Below are 24,102 nucleotides of genomic sequence, written 5' to 3'. Positions count from 1 at the left end.
GCTGGTTTCCACTAACACAGTCCCCAGCCTTAGATTGGAGCATGTTGTGTGATTTGCTTGTACTTGATTGTGTAACAACTTGACACATAAAAAAAAAACTCCAGCCTTGGCCACCCCTACCTCTACATTTTAGCCCAATTGATGTAAAACGCATCAAGGGGCCTAAGGTGGGGACTATGTCTGTGGTAAACAGCTATCTGGAATAAATACTACAGTGTGATTTTACAGAGTTCGGCTCTGGTTTCACGTTTTTTTTCAGGAGCGCTGTGTTGTTTTAAAAGCAAAATCAAATTTATTCCATCTTTGTGCTGGTGAAGGGAGAGTATGTATTTTTATGAAAGAAGGATGATCTGGGGTAGGATCCAGTTACCTTTTGGGTGCAATACATTCCCAATTGCCATTGCTGTAACCCCTGGTCCTAAATTGCTGTTTTAACCTTAAAGGAATCAGGGAAAAATAATTGTTGCTGCTCACATGTGATTAACCTAAAATTAACATTAACTTCAATCAGCAATGGCTCCCCAACAAGGGTTACACTGTACATAGATAATGTCTGTGATTTGGATTATGGATTTTATGTCCTGAAGTGAACATTTTATATGTCTTTGAGGCCTTCTGAGTATTGTGTTGTATTATTTCCTGATATAGTGCACCATAGATTGTCTGCATAGTACCTTCAAAAGACAGAAAAAACAGCCATTTTGTTCTGAATCACATATTTTTGTGAAACACAGAAAAAAACATATGGTAAATTTACACATCTTTGGGAAATTATTTTGAACTCAAGATGTTTATATGTTTTAAAGCGGAGGTTCACCCATACATGACTGGTTTTCCCCTTAGCTTCATGCTCGTTTTGTCTAGGGGAATCGGCTAGTTGTTTTAAAATATGAGCTGTACTTACCGTTTACGAGATGCATCTTCTCCGCCGCTTCTGGGTATGGGCTGCGGGACTGGGCGTTCCTATTTTGATTGACAGTCTTCCGAGAGGCTTCCGACGGTCGCATCCATCGCGTCACGATTTTCCGAAAGAAGCCGAACGTCGGTGCGCTGGCGCTTCTTTCGGCTACTAGTGACGCGATGGATGCGACCGTCGGAAGCCTCTCGGAAGACTGTCAATCAAGAAGGAACGCCCGCTCCCGAAGACCCATACCCGGAAGCGACGGAGAAGATGCATCTCGAAAACGGTAAGTACAGCTCATATTTTAAAACAACTAGCCGATTCCACTAGACAAAACGAGCATTAATGTAAGGGGATTGTTTGAAAAAATAGTTTAATGGGTGAACTCCCGCTTTAAGTGATTGAATAGAAATGGGAAATGTAGGAAAGAAAAAGGCAAGGTTCTTTGCAGAAAAACATGCAAGATGCAAATGAACTGCATGTTATATGGGAAGCAAGCCCAGTTTATTCCTTTTCTTTTCATTATACTTACCGTACCTTTTACTTGTTTACCATAATAAAGTAACTGTGAATGAAATGCCACTGTGCTTAATATTATGTACTTTTTTCAAACTGGGAGGGAGTACAGTTTTAAGGTAAAATGTGTTTTATAAATGAGAACCTCAGTAACCTACAGTACAGTACCTACACGGTTACTGTGATGGGACCTTCTATTGACATGAGGTGTAACATGGTTACCCATTTTGTCAGTGTTTATCAGACCTGAGCACTTGATTACAGTTTGGTACAGCCAAAACAACAAAACCACTTGTCAATGGTGTGTTTTATCTCAGTCCAGTCGTAGTTTAGCAAGATATACACACCAGTGGGACAGAATGCTGAGCCAGCATGAGAGTGTGTATTTATAAATATGGCACCGCTACAATTGCATCACTTAATGCTAAACATGTTGCATATACTATGGCCTCTTGCACATAGATGCCTAAATGTCTCTTCAGCATTCTTTTTTTTTTTACTGATCCAAATGCAGCCTATTGTTTTTAATGGGCCAGTACCTACAGATGGCTAAATTTGCACTGCATATAAATCAGTAAAAAAAAAGAAAAAAAAAAAGAAAAGTAAAAAAAGAAAAAAAATGTCAATCAACCTGTATACAACAATTACTCATGTCACGGCCAAAATTTATTCTTCATATCAAGAACACTAATGTTTCTGTATTAAACAAGAACAAAAAGGCAAACATTCATTCTATCTTAAAAATTAAGCATTGTTGAGGTAAAAGTATCCATCCAAAAGATGCAACATCTCAGAATTGTTCTGACCTTATGCAACATTACAAATAGGGGAAATTTGTCACAATATGCTAAAGCAGCTATACTTAAGTCTTGGCTACTGCTGATGTTAATATACAACTCCAACGACCCTTCACTGGTAAGGTGAAACTGATGGAGAAAATAATTCAACACAGACAAGAGAGCCAGCTCATAGTACCACTGTGCTAAAAAATGGAATGGGCCCAACACGTAATAAAAGAAGCAGCCTTTGTTTATTAGTATAATTATTTTCCTGCTTTATACCTTTTTTCAGAGACCAAACAAAACTTTACAAAAAGATTACACACAGGCCATAAGTTTATACAAGGATGGTTGTTTCGAATTGGCTTTACCAATGGTATTAATAAACACTAGCTAAGAATGAGTTTAGTTATAAAGGGCATTATTTCTAAATACTTCTGGCGACTCTCTCAGAGTCAGGGCTGGCCTGTAACTTATTCCAAAGTGTTTCAGGCATGTGTGGCACTGAACAAGATATATTAAAACCTATGAGTGCTAGAATGTGCCTTTCTGAATTTCCTCATCTGCATAAGGGTGAGCTTCATTTGTATTTACATCCAATCTTATCAGTATATTTAAGACTTAAAATGATGCGAGCATGGTGTTTCTCATCAGTGCAAGGACTCTACAATCCACTCTTAAAATGGCCATGAAACAGTCAAGTGCAATTTTGTGTCAATGTTTTGTTAAGAACTCGTTGGACATTCAAACCCCGTAGGTCATGTGGCATGTACTGTATATTTTGATTTAAAGGATATCTAACCCTAGAACAAAAAAATCATATAGTCCTCAAATGTGGCAGCTGCATTCGTTTTATTTTACAGGAAAAAAAATCAGTTCAGAAAATACCTGTTATCCTGCCAGAAGTCAAGTGTCCCTGTAACTTTCTGTGAATTGAGCTGAAATGACAAACAATGTTATCATTTTTCTAAGCTATCTTCTGTAAACTCCAAATTCCACTACCCTCCATGTAATGGAGAAGAAGAGAAGAAGACATGTTTGTAGTCCAAATTAGGAGAGCAGCCCATAGCTTCTCCATTGATACAATGGAGTGAGTGTAGCCACCCTAGGACAGGAAGTGTTTTATTTTCAGGATCACCAAGTAAAAATAAAGCAAAAAAAGGCCTGACAAAAAACAAATGCAGCCACCACATTTAAGGAACAGGTAAGCTGCAATATATTAAATGTGTTTATGGGTTATATACAGTTTTAAATAATCTGAGTGAAACAACTCCAGATGATAGTATCATGGCCTTCTTTGTAGTCTAGTTGAGCCACAAAGTCTATAAGAATCTAGAAGAGTCATTAATGTATTGATTTTCCTAAGGATCTTTGATGTAAGAGTACATGTGGGCTTATTAGTGGAGTTGGTTCTGGTTGGCTTATAGTGGGTGTGTATCACTTATTTAGATTATGGGTGCAGCACTGTAAAACCATGTAAGTACAGTATGTGGTTTGTCTTTTAGTCCTTCGATAAAAAATGTTTGTAAAAGTTAATACTGAATTCTGGTGACTGTTGTGGCAGAGACAACTAAGCTCATGAACAACATTTTAATGACTAGAAATCCTTGTTTCTCACCAGTTGTAAACTAATTTTCACAGTGAACAGTATAGTATATGAGATTTAAAACAAATTAAGAGTGGTTCAAACTGTGGTAGGTGAACCTTTTACTCTCAAAACCTTCACGGTTTGTTTAAATGCTAGTCAAACATTGTGCTTTGTATTTAATACTTATTTCCAGTTAGCCAATTTCTTTCATTCCTAATCCTAAATGGAAAAATAATTACTTTATGGACTAGAGTAGACAGGGTCATACCACTCTCACACCTCCCAACATCCTAAAATGTAAAACTGGAACATGTAAGTACCATACAGGTTTTCCTGTTCCTGCCCCTGTTCAGGTGAAATGCCAACCACTTACACTAAGTCTTGCTTCTTCATGAGGCTGTTGTCCACCAACATATGTACATTTGGGAGGTATGCATGGTTTAAGATATCAATATATTAGCGTTTTCAAAATCTAAAGAGGTTATATATCACACTAGACAATTTTAGGATCCCTGTGTAAAGTCTCTTTACCCCAAGTTTGCTGGAAAGCCCAGTAAACTTATCTGGATGTAGTTACCAGTGCAAATGTTGTGATGGACAGAAACCACCAAATTATCTATGAATGCTCACATTTTACATTACTCGCTCCAAAATTCTGCCAGAAAAAGTCTAAGCAAAGAAACTTTTTAGGACTATTTGAAAAGTAACAAACTTGTAACAATTTAGTTCTGGTCATAAATATACAGAGAGAAAATGTATGTTGATAAGACAGTATATAAGGCACATAACAGTCTTTGAGAATACAGAAGATTCAGCCAACTTAAATTAATGGTTCTTTCCCTTATTTTTAGTCCACAAAACTGTACAGGTACACAAATGTTGTGTTGCAGATACATCTTTCAACCAATTCTTCAGTTTATCAAAACACCAGCACAATGAACTCTTCTCTGAGAATGTTCCCCAAAAATGTAATTTATTCATTGAACAAAGTCTCTATTAAAATACACTTGGAAATTGACTAAAAATAATCTCTTTTTTGTTGTTAAATGAACTTTTGAAGAGTCATCAGAAGAGATTTGTGAGTGTTGTTTGTGGAGGACTTCGAGACTCATGCACGTCCAAGCTACCAGCTACCGAAGTCAGTACAGATGTCACAGTTGGCATTGTAGGGTTAGTCAAGTCTGTTAATGTAGTTGGTGTAGTGGCGGGGCTCATAGAAGCATTGGAAATTTCAGAGACTGGTCCTGATGGAGTCCCAGCTTGAAGAGTGGAATCTGATGTTTTGTCTACTCCATTATTTTCTTGTCTCAGAAGATTCCGTCTAAATTTGGCTCTTGCATTTTGAAACCATACCTGGAATAGGTGAAGTAAAACAGGATTAGGCAAGGTTAAGCAGTATCACTGTTTAGCACCAAGCATAAGGAGTGATAATTATATATTATAAATTATTTATAATTACAGTGAATAAACATTGTAAAACACCTTTGCTTATTAAATATAGTTACATAATCAAACACACATGCAAATTAAATCTTTCATCCTTCCATTTTTGTGTTCAAATTTCCATCTGTTTCTTAATAAAGAAAATTGTAGACAACTGCAGACAGACATTATTTCAGAAAGGCGTTTAAAGATGCGAATGTTTCTGAGGCTAGCTTGTCAATGGCTGGCAAAGACCTTTTTTTGCCTTTCACAGCCAAAGTGACAAATCAATATCTTCTTTTTTGTAACGCTGTAGCCAACTTTTCCACAATCTAAATACAGAAGCAGCATTCCATTGAAAACAGAATTAATAGTAAACTTGCCTAACTTTGCAACAGGTAATTTGCCATATTTGGTGTGGAGTATTTGGAGTGTCTTAGATGTTATATATACTGTAAAGTGTAATTAAACAAACACATATCATTAAAAACTGATCTTTGCTGCCCAGTATTTATCTCCTGAGAGATAACCCCATAATACTCTATGTATATTATACAGAATATGCACATATTAATCTCAAAAAAATATTAGCACAGATGGTGATGAGCTAAGGTGTTATTGCTTTAGTACTCACAACCAGATGCATTTGTGTATTATTATTCCAGAAGCTTATTATAGGTACAGCATGGCACACCTTATAGTGGGAGTAAATCTGGTCCTTGGGTTAGTGGTACTTGTTGCTGGTGACAACCTTATTTTTTACAGCCATTCTTACACATTTTCATACATAATTATATAATAGCATGGGCACAGTATGAACCAAGCCCTCGAAAAGATAAAATTACCATATAATTTTGACTAAATTTAATTTTGTAATATTTTTTCAGCAAGCCTGATTCACTAAACCGTTAGAGCCTTAATATCCTAGCATAATCTTTTTGCATGAGCAAAAAATAGTGCATGCCTATTTTGCAACTGATTCATCGATTAGATTCCTATGTTAAAGTGGGTGTTTAAGTACAAAATTAAGCTCAGTTTTTCCTGCTTATATTTAGCTGCTGGCAAATTCCTAAAGTGTCATTTTTTTAACTTTTTTTTTGGGGGGGGGGGGGTTATATTCAATGTGGTTTAATATGATCTATGATCTGTGCAGCATAGATTTGTTATTTGACTTTATGATAGGCAAACGCAAATTATTTACAATTTAGTTGGTTATTGCTGTCCCAACATTTATTTTGTTCTATATTGTTTAGCTTCATTTGTTGGGGATTCCAGGATAACTAACAAAGGTTTTAGCTGCTTCAAGTTCTAGTTTTTGTTATTGCTTGACTTTGTGCCGACTCTGACATTATATCAGACAGGCAAATGCACATGACTTGGTTTGCTATAATTACATACAAGTATCTTCTTGTGAATGTGAAATTATTTTGGACTTAGTTTAGTAAATCAGAGGGCTATGTGTGACTAATCACCCACAAACCACATATATTTATAATATAGATATCTCTACAGCAAAGTTCCCAAACACTGCAAAAGGATTTGCTATCAAGAAACCTATTAATCTTGCTGCGGAGATATATTGTTTTTTTTTTTAGAGATGATCAAATAAAAAAAACTGTTATCAACAGCAGTTCACTAACTGGCTCCCACACTAACTTGAATTCACCAACTCACCATTTTGTCCTTTTTTTCTGTCTTTTATATTTTTTTTAAAACTCTATGTAAGTCTTAATAATTATTTTTTTGTTCCATTTTGGTCTGTTAGGTATGCCATTGAAAGTGTTTAGTTACATCTGTTTTTAAGTGCAAAAAATATGTTGATCATGTCAGAACTGTCCTGTGTCATGTGCACACATCCTGTGTTATCTCAGAGAGTCTATTTAGTTCTCTTGGGGTTGATTTACTAAAACTGGAGAGTACCAAATCTGTTTCAGCTGTACATGGTAGCCAATCCGCTTCAGACTTCAGCTAGCTCAATTAAACTTTGATTAAAAAAATTGGAAGCTGCACTGCTGCACCAGATTTTGCACTCTTCAGTTTTGGCAAATCAACCCCTTAGTTGTTTTCTTAGGAAAAGGTGGTTAGCACCTATGATTTGGAGATAAAGACAAAGACTGCGTAATTTAGCAGAAGAAAATTGGGATGGGGTTGACAATAAATCATCCTCAAAAAGCTGTGGGGTTGATTTACTAAAACTGGAGAGTGCAAAATCTGGTGCAGCTCTGCATAGAAACCACTAAGCTTCCAGGTTGTATTATCAAAGCTTAACTGAACAGGCTGAAGTTAGAGGCTGATTGGCTACCATGCACAGCTGCACCAGATTTTGCACTGTCCTGCATTAGTAAATCAACCCCAAAGTGTTGTTATCCAAAACTGAGAATTAAGAAATTAGTGCACTTCAGGCAGATCATCAGATATTTTTCTAAACTTGCAAGGTAAAAACACAGGGAAATGGCAATTTATTATAGAGACAGGGCTGCATATGTTTTCTACTTTACCTTGACATGCCATATAAATTATAAACAAAAATATTCCCCCTCTCCCTACTGCAAGCAACCTAGCACACCAGTCATATGGGTTGCTATCATAATAGCTGCATTAATGCTGCCTAATTAATTAACATTGATAACACAGGGATTTCCCATAATTTCATGCTTTTGTTGCTCTTTGATCTTTATGAGAAAACTGTACTTTTCTGAATTTACTTTTTAGTATTCATAAAAATATTTAGTAATAAAAACAGGCAAGTTTATATTATATATATGTTTTGGGAGGGGTCCAATTTTTAAGGTCACTCTTGAAGGGTCTATGCACTGCACATACACCTAGTGTATACCTAGTGTATACACTAGTGTATACCTAGTTTCGGGCTAATATTGTCAGGTTAAGAGACATGTTTTTATTTTATTATTGTATTTTCATACAGTAAAATACTATTAAAATATTTTTTTTTACGGTGTCTCTAATATTCCAAAGGGATATGTGTTTGTCATTCTTAAAAAAAAAAAAAAATTAAAATACCTTAAAGGGCAGTTCCACTTTTCTTACAAATGTGATACTGTAAGGCAAGGAAGGCAAACCATCAACTTTGTAAATAGTATGCATTACCTTTCTTGCTCTTTTATACATACAGAGGCTTTTAAATATCACCTTGTGGTCAAAGTGCATTCATTTTTATGTGTTTTTTGCCATGGGACAATTATTTTACACTAGTATATCTACAGAATGTGGTGTTATCTAAAGGAAGCTCTTCAAATTGCCCTCAACACAGTCAGAGTACTCCAGCAACATAGCTGTATTGTTAGTTTGACAAAACTAAAATTAAAAAAATAATGTTACATTTTGTAAATATTTTTTTTAAAAGCCTGTACAAGCATACAGTAACAAAAAAAAATTGTGCTGTAGAAAGAATAAATGAAAAACAAATACTATATATATATTACAAAGAATTGATATCACAAACATATAACCTAAATGGGTATATAATGATAAAACAGCGCTAAGAGTCCAATGTAGAAATATAAAAATTGGAAAAGTCCACAGGTAAGTCAAAAAGGCATAGTTCAAAGAAGTGAAAGAAGTAATTTCTAGGAATGGTAATTGATCCCTCCACCAACTTCCAATCTTCACCCCGCAACACGTGAGGCACACTTCCCCTCTGGGGTTCACACTCACCAGAAAGCAGATTAAACAGAGCCTTATAATTAATTAGATTCTCCTGATCTGAACTCCAATCATCATTCCGGAAACAGCCAAGGTTTAAATTCCAACTCACGAATCATAAAAAAACAGAAGCACCAAAATAGTGTAATTCCGCTTTAATATATCAAAATAAACCCGTATAATTACACCCCGCTTCCTACGGGTTTATTTTGATATATTAAAGCGGAATTACACTATTTTGGTGCTTCTGTTTTTTTATGATTCGTGATTTGGAATTTAAACCTTGGCTGTTTCCGGAATGATGATTGGAGTTCAGATCAGGAGAATCTAATTAATTATAAGGCTCTGTTTAATCTGCTTTCTGGTGAGTGTGAACCCCAGAGGGGAAGTGTGCCTCACGTGTTGCGGGGTGAAGATTGGAAGTTGGTGGAGGGATCAAATACCATTCCTAGAAATTACTTCTTTCACTTCTTTGAACTATGCCTTTTTGACTTACCTGTGGACTTTTCCAATTTTTATATTTCTACATTGGACTCTTAGCGCTGTTTTATCATTATATACCCATTTAGGCTATATGTTTGTGATATCAATTCTTTGTATTCTTGAATAGATGAATTTCATCTGTTTTAAATAGCTGCTGCTTTATATAGTTTATATCACATTACACTGCAGGGTGTTTTATGATATTGATATGTATATATATATATATAATTTTTATTTATTTATTATATATATTCTTTTTTCCTTATATAACAATATCTCATCAACGAGTAGATTATTTTCCTTTTGGCACCGGGAAGTGCACTGTGTTTGTTTCCCCTTTGCTGTTACCTTTAGTGCACTCTTCTCCAATATATATATATTAGGTTAAAAAAAATGTATTTGTTGTAAAGAATCAGTAAACACATAAAGACAGTTACAACAAGGTGGCTTCCAGTGTAGTTGTTTATAAGTTAAAATGGAGTTAAAACAATATAACAAAGACATGAGAATCAAGAATTATATTTTTTATGTATTCCTAAATAACAGAATTGCTCTGTGTTGAACATCTATGTGATATCATTCGTTTTTTTTGTGGGAATGTACATCATTCTGGAAGAAGCGGCAGCATACTTTTCGTCTCACATCATTTCATCAAATGTTTGTTCACATTTGTAAAAATAAAACATAATATTGGTTTTGGTATTTATTTACCTGTAAAACTCTTTTGGTTAAACCAGTCTTCTGAGCTAGTTGCTTTAAGTCCTTGGCATCTGGATTATGGTTAATAGCAAAGTAGGATTTCATTGTCCGGAGCTGATGGTGTTTGAAAGAGGTCCTCATGCGTTTGGTTTTCTGGTTGGGGGTGTACTGTTGGTCTCTGTCCATGTGGTCTCCATCATTTTCATTGCAGCTTAGAGCTAGGAGGAGCAGGAAAGGAATATATTAATTATGGTATACCATTTATACATCACATTAATTACTTTTTCATTTTTATTACATTAAACTTCTCGATAGACTCGTCAGTCATATCTAGACCCGTGTCAGAGGCAGGATGGAAAAATTTATTTTGGTAGGCCAATTATCTTTACACACTTCAATTCACCCACCTGTGACACATATGGCAGAAATATCGTGTGACCAATAGTAATCAACCTAAGAACTCCAATACACACCTAGGGATTTACTGAAACCACAGCACTGGAAAACCATGACAAATTTATTGTTTTAAACCTATTTATGCATGAGAAGCAACTTCTGTGAGTAATGAAACAGTACCGTTATCCCACCAGCACAGAAAACACAATAAAAACCTAAAGTTGAGAAAATCAAAACTTAATTCGGACATCAAAAATACAATTCACTTAATTTAACTAAGGATAAAAGAATGAGGAAAATATTTTGTTCATATTGAAATATATATTGGATAATCAGCTTGTCTTTTTTCAAACTTTAAAAGGTTTTCCTTCAAGCTACAATCTTATTTTGTAATGCCTTTAAAATTCATTTTTTGTTAGCAAGCCTTTTTCTCATGACTTTAGGTAGTACATTACAAGAGAATTCAATTTACAATGTACCAGCCAGATAAAATAATTCAGTTTGTTAATATACATTTTATTTTTTTCTGGTTTTCATCAAATTTATTGTCACTATCCTTTTTTAGCTTGTGGGGCTCTTTTTATAACACTAAACAACAAGAATATAGAACTGTTTTGTAAGGCAAACAGCAACATACTAGTTTTAATTGTCTATCATAAATACTGTATATCATAAATTGCCATAGTTTTCATAATATATTGTTTTAACAATTTTGTTCATCCTTCTTTGCATTTCAGTGTTGCCAGTCTCCTACATGGTTATTTCAGGCACTACATGCAATTGATTCAGCATTGGCTACAAATAATTGTTTTTGGCTGGGTTCCTGGTGGAAACCATGTCTGCATAATGTGTTTCAGCACAGCCACTTGTATTCCACATGTGGACCACGCCTGCACAATGTTTCTTAGTACAGTCATTTGAAGTCCAACAGGGGCACATGTGAAAGCAAGACAACAGATTGAGGCCCCGTACACACGACCGAGTTTCTCGGCAGAATTCAGCCAGAAACTCGATCGGAGCTGTATTCTGCCGAGAAACCCGGGTGGGTGTACACTTTTGGCCGAGGAAGCCGACGAGGATCTCGGCGAGGAAATAGAGAACATGTTCTCTATTTCCTCGTTGTTCAATGGGAAATTTCGGTTCGCCGAGATCCTCGGCGGCTTCACAAGGAACTAGACGAGCAAAACAATGTGTTTTGCCCGTCGAGTTCCTCGGACTTATAGATAAAGTCCTTAGCACACAAACCCCAGGGCCAATAAAATGCATTATGTGTGCATGGTCACAAAGGCACCACAGATCCAAATATGAATGATGATGAAGTCTGAATATGTTAGTTTTTTATTTATTTTTTTACCATTTTTTTATTCTAAACTGTAAGCAATTTAAGGTTGCTAAAGCGGTTGTAAACCCTAAAACATTTTTTTTAAATCTCTCTATTCCCTATGTTTTTTTTTCTTCTTAAACACGTCTTTTATAGAAACTACCCATCGATCCTGCCAGTCATTCAGACTACCTTCAGACTACCTTCTTCTCAGTGGCAACTATATATGGGCTCATTGAGCTTCTGCAGCATTGCTACTCCAGTGTGTATGTGCCCTATTCCTCTAGCAAGTAAGTCATGTCTACTCAAGTGTACTCATGGCTTACTTATAGGGTGTAATTCTCCTAGAGGCCACATCAAAGACAGCAACACCTGCATGGCAGATTAGATACTTGTAGACTAAATTTTGTTTTGTTTTGTTTTCATTTGTAAAATATATAATTTCATTCTGTTATATTCGCTATGTTATATTGATTTTTTTCCGGATCATTCGTTATTTCAGTAGAGTATATTCCTGATAATGATTCGTAGTTCGGAAAGTCGTTTGTTTCTTGAATACATTAACACACACAATGACAATATCTCTTCTCCTATGCTCAAATACCATACAACACCCTTCTGCACTTTGCTAGTAATCCAACCACCAGTACAAAATGAATTAGCTGATTGGACTGTAAGATTTACTCAGAGTTGACCTTTTGTTTCATTAGACCTTTAACGAATTAACGAATCATGTCAATTAATTCCTTATTTTCGTTAAAATTTCTTTTGTATTAGTTGAAAATCATTATTTTTTTTGGCCAGATTTTAAATAGTTACAAAGCGAATTGCATGTGTCTAGATGCTTGGTTCACAGCTAAGCTGCACTCTGCATGGGTGTAAAAAATCTAAATGCAGCCCGGCATGTGACATGCTATGGTTTAGCCCATCACCCCACACAGGTCAGAGCTAAGAAGAAAAAAAGCATGTGACCTGCATTATATGTTATGTATAACATGTATTTATAAAAAAAATTAAAGCCTTTGTTATGTCAGTTTATTGCTGGTGGTGTGCCCTACAACTGGAAATACCTCAGTTTACAACCATGTTAATATTTTTGATGTGCTGGCTTCAGAGGCGCGCACCTGAGAGACATTTGTCAGCCCACAACAGGAAGTGCAGGCAGAACAAAGCACTGTTTTTTATGCCCTGAGATTGCACAAGAAAATCACGGTCATCTTTCACCCACATTTTTGTGATGGGAAGATGTGAAAAGGGAACATATCAAGAAGGGAAATGGAGCCTTAGAGAAAATTTCAAAATGGAGCTTTAAAAAACGGGCCATAGAGAAAATTAAAAAACTGAAACCCCTTTGTTTTAATGGGGCTTTGAGACAAGGATAGCTTCCCTGGGCTGGCCTGTAACATGTCAGTACATATACACAGTATAGAAGACCCTGTTTAATGACATCTATTGACATTCGTTTTCTAGGAACTAATGGCATGGATTTAGAGTTTACAGGAGTTTGTTGCACTCTAGTTTTTTAATATAACTAATTACATTAAACACTTTCTAACCTGTAAATGAAATGATTACATACATCACAAACTGTATTTTTCTTTCTATTGTTTTTTATACCTATATAGCTTGTCTATTTATTGAAAGAACAGCTTTTTTGACTTCACGTCAGGAAATACACTGGCAGGATTTGTTGGGTTATGATGGAAACGGTTATTAGTATCATCCTTCTCAGATTAATAGCACATTGTTTATGCAGTCACTATTTTAGAGGTAAATTATGCACTACAATGAAACAAAATAAGTAGGGGCAATTTATCAAAGTGGGAAACTTTCTCCTGCTGACTACAATGTAACTAAAAGTTGCCCCTAGCTCTAAAAAAAATTAAGAAATTAGCAAGAATATTGCACATGTTACAGAAATGTAGTTAAATACATGTGAAACAGCCCATAAAATACACAATATATTATGCATCACAGTCAAAGAAGCTAAAGCTACAGAAAAACACCACTAACTTGAACAATGCCGTTGACCACAATGGCATAAATGTCATCATGTATTTTGTGGGTCTCACATAAGTGGTAAGCGGTTTTTATTGTGTCACTATTATGGAGATTTACTCTCTATTTGATCCCAGTGACTACTGCCACTGGGACTGAATATCAGGGAGAATCCAACATTTTTCAGTTCAGCGAGAACTGTCTATAAGGGGATTCCCCTCACTTTGGAGAGATTTGCTGTAACTTCCTGATGTGTCTACAGGACAGAAAATGAAGGAAAATTTAACACAGATGGCACATAAAAATGTATAGGTTAAACCCCTATCTTAATGTAAAAGAGTGTTTTGGGTTTACCTATATTTTAATAATTGTATTCCAAGGCGGTCCCCGGGTTACAATCATCTGACTTACAAACGACTCCTACTTACAAACGGATGGAGTGTAAGTGAGAGGAAATCTACTCATAGGAAGGGAAATTCACTCCTGTAAGGCCCCGTACACACGACCAGTTTCCTCGGCAGAATTCAGCTTCCGACCGAGTTTCTGGCTGAATTCTGCCGAGAAACCCGGCCGTGTGTACACTTTCGGCCGAGGAAGCCGACGAGGAGCTCGACGAGGAAATAGAGAACATGTTCTCTATTTCCTCGTTGTTCTATGGGAGCTCTCGGCCCGCCGAGCTCCTCGGCGGCTTCAGGGCTGAACTGGCCGAGGAACTCGATGTGTTTGGCACGTCGAGTTCCTCGGCCGTGTGTACGGGGCCTCAGAGTTATCATGGGAAAAAGGGGCCAGATTCACAGAAGAAATACGCCGGAGTATCTACTGATACTCCGGCGTATTTTCAAATTTGCAGCGTCGTAACTTTAGTTTGAATCCTCAAACCAAGATACGACGGCTTTTGGCTTCGATCCGACAGGCGTACGACTTCGTACGCCTTCGGATCGTAGGTGTAATACTTCGGCGCCCGCTGGGTGGAGTTTGCGTCGCTTTCCGCGTCGGGTATGCTAATTAGCTTTTTATGGCGATTCACGAAGGTACGCGCGGCGGTCGCATTCTCTTACGTCGTCGCTAGTCGGCTTTTCCAGGTGTATAGTTAAAGCTGCTATTTTTTGATCTAAAGTTGGACTTGCCATGTTAAAGTATGGCCGTCGTTCCCGTTTCGAATTTTAAATTTATTTATTTTTTGCGTAAGGCCCCCGTACACACGACCAGTTTCCTCGGCAGAATTCAGCTTCCGACCGAGTTTCTGGCTGAATTCTGCCGAGAAACCCGGCCGTGTGTACACTTTCGGCCGAGGAAGCCGACGAGGACCTCGGCGAGGAAATAGAGAACATGTTCTCTATTTCCTCGTTGTTCTATGGGAGCTCTCGGCCCGCCGAGGTCCTCGGCGGCTTCAGGGCTGAACTGGCCGAGGAACTCGATGTGTTTGGCACGTCGAGTTCCTCGGCCGTGTGTACGGGGCCTAAGTCGTCCGTGAATAGGAAAGAACGTAACTCACGTCGACGTTCAAAAAATTACGTTGGTGCGACGTCATTTCGCGCAAAGAACGGCGGTAAATTTCAAAACGGAGCATGCGCAGTACGTTCGGCGCGGGAACACGCCTAATTTAAATGATCCATGCCCCATTTGAATTATGTGGGCTTGCGCCGGAGGGATTTACGATACGCCGCAGCAACTTTACAGGCAAGTGCTTTGTGAATCAAGCACTTGCCCGTAAAACTTGCGGCAGTGTAACGTAAATGCGATACGTTACGCCGCCGCTATTCTACCTGAATCTGGCCCAAGGTGTCTCCACTAAATCACCAATCCTTGTTTTCACAACAACCCAACATTTTCTAAATCCAAGTGTCACAGGGACAGAAAGTGAGGTAAAAATCTTCTGAACAGGGGTACAGACAGTAAAACAAATGTTACAGGGGTGTTAACCCATCCCTATGCCACCCAAAAAACATAAAAAATATTGTTTTGACTGGCGCTACATTTAAAAAATGTTCTATACCTGTTCCAACATACATACAAATTCAACTTAGGAACAAACCTACAGACTCTATCTTGTTTGTATCCCGGGGGCTGTCCGTACCAGTAAATCATATGTAAATATAGAGTAATACATATGTAATGTCAGGCATTTAAACAGGCAAAAACCAACAAAAGAGGTCTGATAAAAATGAGATAAAGATTTTATATAAATGAAAAAAAAAAAATATATATATATATATATACACACACATTGTTTCCATGTATTATGTTAAATTACTTAAACCACCTCAACTCAATTCTTTATTTTCTTGTTATAATCTCTTTAAATGCATTATATTTGAAACCATCTTTAATACTTATATTTATAGCCATAGTTAACACCCAGTTTTAAACTTCTGGAAAACAAGTAATTTTATGCTGCTATGTGTATGGCCTATAAACAAACAAGCTTTTAGATTAGAAATACATGGATAGACATGCTTCAGTTTTTCGGTTTATAATTGCCAAATTGCTTGTTCAGTATCTAGGACGCTGGACTTTTAAGATCTGTGCATCATTACCATTTCTAGGAGGAAAGCATCTCATTGTTTTTTGCATTATGCAAAGAAAATGGGGCAAAGTCATTACTGCAAAGGTAACACCAACAGAGACTGGGAACACTGCATACTTAAGAAGGCACGCTTTTCACGATTGTAAGAAGATCCTAAAGTGTGATATGTAAATGCTACTGGCATAGCTCTCCAGCACAATGTAGAATAATGCACCAACTCTCTAAGCTGGTGCCAGAAGCGTTTAATGATATTTAGGACCAACGCGCCAAATCGGGCAAGCTGCATAGAAAATAATATCCATAAAAAAAATTAATAGATTATACATGCAATCTGTTTTTTCTAGCTTTTTACAGTGTAACCGCCCTTTGTATAGGCAGCAGGAGGACTCTGTGGTCAGCACTGCTGCCTTGCAGCACTGGGGGTTTGGTGCAACCTGGTTCACGGTATTACCTGCATTGGAACCTCAGGTTTTAAAAAGCTTTTTCTGAATTTTGAAAAGTATTTATTAATTTATGCTGATATTGGAATGATAATTTTGTGCCTATAAATTCAAGACCGAATGGCATCTCAAGTGCATGTGCTTTGTATTCATATTAGTTTTCCCTGGGTTAGCTTGGAGATTGTTAATAGTGTATTTACTAAAGAGCAGAGAATGTTCAGAGGTAAGCTATATTACTTTAGATACCCAATAACGTGCATGGGGAGTTTGTAAAAACTTTGCGTATGATTGTATAATGGAAGTGAACGCTGCTTAAATTTTGTTCAAGCTTAGCTTTGGACAGATATAAAAGACAAAAATAATGCAACATTGTATTCAATATTGTATCTTTACATTTATTTTTATTTTTTGCAGGCAACCAGTATGAGAACTTGAATTTGACTCGGTATTAGCCCCTTGCAATCCACTATACTGCAGAACTCAGACTCCAAGAAGGATAGGAAGCTTAGGGAGCCAGTCAGTTGTGCAAGGCACTACAAAGGAAGAGGGAGTAGAGTGACAAAGTCTCATGCCCTGTACACACGATCGGATATCTGATGGAATCTAATCCGATGGATTTTTTCGTCGGATATCCGATGAAGCTGACTTTCATCAGTCTTGCCTACACACCATCAGTCAAAAATCTGACCGTGTATAACGCGGTGACGTAAAACACTACGACGTGCTGAGAAAAATGAAGTTCAATGCTTCCGAGTATGCGTCGACTTGATTCTGAGCATGCGTGGATTTTTCTCCGATGGAGTTCCACACAGACGATCGTTTTTTTCTATCAGTTTTTTATCCATAGGAAAATTTTAAAACATGTTCTATTTTTTTTTCACCCATGGAAAACAAACCGATGGGGCCCACACACGATCGGTTTGTCCGATGAAAACGGTCCATCGGTCTGTTTTCATCAGACAAAATGATCGTGTGTACAGGGCTTCAGTCTCAGTCTGCTGCTTCTCCTTTCACTGTCCAGTCACTGTTTTTTATGAAAACTCCTCATCAGTACATTTGATGACATGAAAAATGCCCTTTGAAATTACATTAAAAAATGTTTATGGTCAGTTTTGGAGTTAGTGGACTTTCTCAAAAAAACAAAAAACACATTCACTGTTTGAAATTTGTTAATTTGAAAGGATTGTCCAATTTTACATCCTTTTCTTGTCACTGTGGTTGAAAACAAACATCGATTTGACCCCATTATCGATTAGAAAGTTGAGTGATCATTCCTAAAATTATTATTAGTATTGTTGTAACTGCAACAGAGAAAAATCAATTGTCCTGCCTTGCCAGGTAGGGCTATGCTGTGTAGCAGGGGTGTGTCAATCTCAGAACTGGACGGATGGAAACACAAATCCTTTGGCAGGCTCTAATATATGTATTCCATCTGTACAATTGCCTGTTTCAACATTGAGGGGAATTGATCAAAACTGGAGCAGCTGTGCATGGCAACCAATCAGCTTCTATCTTTCATTTTCAAAGTTTAACTGAACAGGCTGAAGATAGCAGCTGGTTGGTTGCCATGCACAGCTGCTCCAGTTTTGATAAAGGTTCAGTAAATTAGGATCCACAGTATATATACAGGTATCAGTGGTGCATCATTGTGTATCATTTGCGCTAAAAGGCTTTAATAGAACATAGTATGTTCAGTAGTAATATATACAGGATTGGGTATGTGCACTTTGGCACTTTCACATCACTTGCATCTTGTTTGCATTATGTTTGTGTTGCGTTTGCAGGTTGTTTGCATTTGCCCTGGATCAGTTTCAAGATAATCTGTACTGTGCAGGAGTAATGCAAACTACTACATACAACGTAATTTTTTATATAGAGTAAATAGACCACGCAGCACTTGGGTGCATAAAAGTGGAAGGTTGCAGGTCACCTGCATTCATTAGCTAGTATAGACTGATACATGGCAGACATGCTCAAATGAAAATACAAAACAACTGCAGTGCAATTCAATCCAAATGCTGTCCAAAGGTTCACATACACTAAAATGCAGTAGGTTATATTTAAACTGAAACATCAATAGAATCAAGTGTAAATGCAATGCAAACACAACTTACACATATGCTGTACAGCAGACGTGAAAGTTTAGCTATTGCATTTGCATGGCTATTTTCTGGAAAATATTCTATATCCATATAATTAGGGACCCTTTCACACTGGTACACTTAAAAATTAGGTATGTGTTTTGGGAAACCACATATTATGTTTTTAACATATTTTTTACGTGTTTTTTGTGCATTGTCTGGTTGTCTGACTCCCAGCATGTACTTGTGAAATATAAATATGTGATTTAGAAAATGCACAAAAAACGCAACCACAGTAAGTTTCTAATGCATTTCTCATTTATTTCAATAGGAGGCTGATTTTTTGTGCACTTTTGAAACTGGGCACCAAACATGCCGCATGCAGTGCACTGATGTGAAGAGTTCATAGAATTTAAAGGGAACTATTTCTACTGTACTATTGTGCACTTTAGCATGGCAAACGTGCACCATTGTGAAAAGGGCCTCAATGAATCAAGTGATAAATGTCAATCTTTTCTTGCATGGCCTCATATTATATGAGGCCAAATGGCCAAGTCTATTGGAGAGGCGGAACTAGCTTTACACCACAACAACTTGTAGCTTTGGACTTTGTGATGTAAAAGGCAGACTATGCAGGAATATTAAGCAGTTTAGTAGAGTTGACTTGACAAGCACTTTAACAGTTACCTGGGTATAATATGCATATACAGTAAAGTGGCTAGTGCTGTTACATTGGACCTTTGGACCCTAAGCTCTAATCTCACAAGAAACACTAACTACATGGAGATTGTATGTTATATTTACAATTGTATACATTTCCTTTGGTTGCACCAGTTACTGTCTGAACAAATTTGCCCAATGTGGTGCATGAATATAAGTTCCTTGTAGGCCAAAGTCTAATGTGAACAGTTCTTTGTATTCTATAAAAGCCACAAAATATGCTGGAGCTGTATCATAATGAGGAATACAATAAACGCCAACTATGTTGTATATCTGCCTAGCATTCTAGTAGTTAACACATTTTCCTTCAGGTGTCAGTATGGAGGACAGCAACACAAAATCTATGATACATATTCAGCTAGAAAGAATGAGAGTTTATTTCCTGGGCTGGGATTGGGGCAGCAAAACAGCAGAAAATAATTGTACAGCTTTTTGTTTAAAATGTTTTAAAATGCCCATAGACAGTCATATCAAACAACAATCTTTGAGCTAGCTGCAGAGTCCACATTTCAAGGCTCATCTTGGCAATAGCGATCAAGAAAAAACAAGAAACTTTGTTGGATTGCTGTTTTCTTCCCTGATAAAGCACCTTGAGAGAACCAATTTCTATACATTGGATGGCACAAATGTTTGAGAGAAGGTGGGTAGGCTGCCATGGGTTAAATCACATAGTTGCTGATTGTACTATCGACTGTATATGCTATAAAATAGAATGTTGGCTTTGTTACTCCGCTAAACATTAAGCTTCATCACAGTGTTGTAGAGCAGATTTAAAGATAGAAGGTTCTGCAGTGTGAAAATAAAAAAAAACTAGCTATCAAAATACTAAAGAGATTTACTGAAGATATCTTTCAACTGCTGTTCTAACCACTCCTTATTAGGGCCATAAGATGCCACACCATACTATTATTCTGACATATCCACTCCCCATAGGGATGCCAGAATCCCCCATATGTAAATACTGACCTTCTATAAGTGAATATTGGCATAGGCATTGAATGTCCCTGCCTCCCAGTGGGCAACACTTGGGCCTGGCAATAACTTGATCATGCACAAAGCACAACCTTGTAAGAGGCAGAGGATGGTGTGCTTATTCCACCCATACCAGGAGGTTCAGGCTTTCAGGAGGCCATGGCAGCAATTGAGGAGGGATGACATGGCACTGTAAGTTGCCTGCTAGTACAGCTGAAGCTTTAGTGCATATTACTTAAAGGCATTACAGGCTTACTTTAAATATGTCACTTGCTGCCTGTAGTAGTAGAGCTGTTAGGCCCAGCTTTGGCAGATGTGAGGTATTTATATTCTTATAGTAATAGTTATCTGACATTTATGACCTCCAAGTATTGAAAAAAAGCATTGCGGAAATCTTTGGATTTTGTATATCTCATAATATACAAAAAAGTAAGGTCAGAAAATAATATCTTGCAGACATAGTATTTGCTCATTTAGCTTTAACTCTTTAAACTTCTAAAGTATTTTTTTATATATTTCCTCAATGTCAGTTATTAGTTTTTCTTCATTATCCCACAACTGATGCAATTAACAATATTCTGTGGTAATTTCACTGATTAATGAGTCCAAAAAGAACTTTAGCAATCAGCTACACCAAAACCTTCATTCGTCATTTTCATTTACATTGTAGATTTTATTCAGATTCTGGCTATGAGGCAACACAGGCACTTCAGATTTAAGACCAAAAGCTTGTGGACATCTCCCCAAATAAGGCCTTGTACACACGACCGTTTTCCTCGACAAAATCCATCAAGAAAAATGCTGACAGAGCTTTTTTGCCGAGGAAAACGGTCGTGTGTATGTTTTTCATCGAGAATCTCAACGAATGTTCTCTTTTTTTCTCGTCGGGAGTCTCAATTTCCTTGTCGTGTTTTTCGTCGGACTGGTTTACGACTAGAAACACGTTCGTGTGTATGCTTAGAAATGTGCGCATGCTCAGAATAAAGTATGAGACGGGATCGCACCTTCGGTAAAAGTAGCGTTCATACACTGTAACAGACTGAACAGACGCTGTAACAGACTAAAAAGCGCGAATCGTCTCTCACCAAACTTTTACTTAACACGCAGTAACATGAGATTAGTAAAAGCAGCCCCAAGGGTGGCACCAGAGGAATCAAACTTCCCCTTTATAGTGCCGTCGTATGTGTTGTACGTCACCGCTTTTGAGAACGACGAGATTTTGTCTTGACAGTGTGTATGCAAAGAAAGCTTGACAAGATTCTCGATAAGCCTGATAAGAAAATCGTCGAGGAAAACGACGTTTCATTTACGACGAGATTCTCAGTCGTGTGTACGAGGCCTCGGAGTTCAGGCGTTTCCAGTGAAGGGCACTGTTAATCCTACATCACACAATACATTTTGGTCAAAGGTGCTTCAATGTCTGTGGCAATCTTTAAGGGAGTCCATTTTTTATTCCAGCATGCCTGCGCTCCAAAGCCCAGGTGCATAAAGACATAATTTGTGGAGTATGGTGTGACAGAATTCAGTGGCCTGCACAGATGTCCAACCTCAACTCTATTAAACACATTTGAAGTGAATTGGAACACCAATTGCAGTCCAGGCCATCTCGTCCAGCATTAGTACCTAATCTAAAGGTTTTTAGACTTTTGCCCATATCCATCTCTTTGGAACCCAATTCTGCTGTCTGTCCTTCTCTCCCAAACTACCCCTGTTCTGTGTGAAATGATAAACACTATCCTTTGTGCCCAAAATGCAATTTTTTGTGTTTATATTATCATGTGCTTTTTTCATAAGCATATGCTATCTTATAATGCATTATTTATAGAAATGCAGAATATATTGTATTTCATGTCAAAAATCACAATTCCTCATAGCTATCTGATGAAAATATAACTGTAGACTATAAAAAGTGAGGTGCTTGTGCGCTACTCAAAGTGTAACAATTAAAATATGTGAGAGAGTGTAAATCAATATGTATAAAGCTGCTGAACTTCTGAAGTGTCACCAACACCAAATTATAAACTGTTATAAATAACTGTAGACTAGCTGTCACTTTTAGTAAGGGTTCCATGCTTTGTCTTCACTACTGGTAGAAATCCTCAAGATCTTTTCTATATTTTTGTATGGCAATGAAAGGTTGGGAACTTTGCTAAAAATTAGCTACTTGTATTCAGGGTTGTAGTTAGAGATTATGCTGCCCTATGTCCACTTAAATAATGATGGCCGCTAGTTCAACCTCCACCCATTATGTCATTTAATCATTTTAGTAGAAAGTACTGCCGGAATGCATAGCGACATTTCAAGTGTAAGACCAACAACACAAAAAGAAGAGATGGTTTGATGTTTTCTGAACTATAAAGAGTCTGACTTCATTTAATTCTCTGCATCCTTTACCCTTCAACCCTTCACTCTACAGTTCTCTTATTGAAACTAGCCCCAAATGTTCAGAGGCAGACAAAAGTGGAGATAATCTAAGGTAAAACCTATCATAATTTTGGACAAATTGGGACTTGGTGCTGCCCACTTTAACCCTGCAGTCCTAGGCACTGGCCCACGAGTGCCCTTTATGGGAGATACAGCCATGCACCCTTAGATGTCCTCCTCAGGGTTCTAAGCAAGAGTGAAGACTAAACAGGAAAGTAAACTGTGCTCCAGGATTACACTTTAAGCACTACATTTTTAAGCAGGACAAACGTATATGAAAGTTGTTTAATTTAGTTATTAGTGATAGAGATATAGTAAGTTTAGGGCAGAATTGCTGTAATAATAAATATATTGTTCAGCCTCTCAGGCCATATTATATAGTTACATAGTAGGTGAGGTTGAAAAAAACAAGTCCATCCAACCTGTGTGTACACTTTTAAGTCAGTATTACATTGTATATCTGTGTATGTTGTGGTCATTCAGGTGCCTATCTAATCGTTTTTTAAATTATCAATGCTCCGCACTGAAACCACCGCCTGTGGAAGAGAATTCCACATCCTTACCACTCTTAACAGTAAAGAACCCTCTACGCATCTCTTCTAATTTTAGCAAATGGCCGCGTGTCTTTTTAAATTCCCTTTCGCTAAAAAGTTTTATCCATATTGTGGGGTCACCACTACGGTATTTGTACATTGAAATCATATTCCCTCTCAAGCATCTCTTCTCCAGAAAGAATAAGTTCAGTGCTCGTATCCTTTCCTCATAACTAAGGTCCTCCAGTCCCTTTATTAGCTTTGTTGCCTTCTCTGGACTCTCTCCAGTTCCAGCACATTCTTCCTGAGGACTGGTGCCAGAACTGGATGGCATACTCCAGGCGTGGCCGGACCAGAGTCTTGTAGAGTGGGAGAATTATCGTTTTATCTCTGGAGTTAATCCCCTTTTAATGCATGCCAATAATCTGTTTGCTTCGCTAGCAGAAGCTCGGCATTGCATGCCACTTGCCATGCCTATCATCCACTAGGACCTTCAATGTTATTTTCCATCCTAGATTCCCCCAGAGGTTCTCCCCTAGTGAGTAGATTGCATTCATATTTTTGACACCTAAATGCATTATTTGAAAATTTTCTACATTAAACCTCCAGCCCCATACTGTCTTAGCTAAGCTAATAGAG

The 24,102-nt window shown here is 37.4% G+C and overlaps 1 protein-coding gene across 2 annotated transcripts in view; it reads right to left on the bottom strand.

The window, feature by feature from the left end:
* Positions 1 to 2,062: 2,062 nt before the first annotated feature.
* The window catches only part of LHX2 (LIM homeobox 2), a 55,460-nt gene continuing 33,420 nt past the window's right edge, over positions 2,063 to 24,102 (bottom strand). For both annotated transcript variants that reach the window (XM_040324857.1, XM_040324856.1), the window contains exons 4-5: positions 10,064 to 10,269; positions 2,063 to 5,137 (exon numbers count right to left, since the gene is read on the bottom strand). In XM_040324857.1, the coding sequence (XP_040180791.1) occupies positions 4,850 to 5,137; positions 10,064 to 10,269 (494 nt within the window). In that variant the 3' untranslated portion in view covers positions 2,063 to 4,849. The remainder of the gene's footprint in view (positions 5,138 to 10,063; positions 10,270 to 24,102) is intronic.

Source organism: Rana temporaria, chromosome 9, assembly GCF_905171775.1.
Source record: "Rana temporaria chromosome 9, aRanTem1.1, whole genome shotgun sequence".
Taxonomy (NCBI): Eukaryota; Metazoa; Chordata; class Amphibia; order Anura; family Ranidae; genus Rana; species Rana temporaria.
This window is presented reverse-complemented; position numbering and strand designations above follow the sequence as displayed.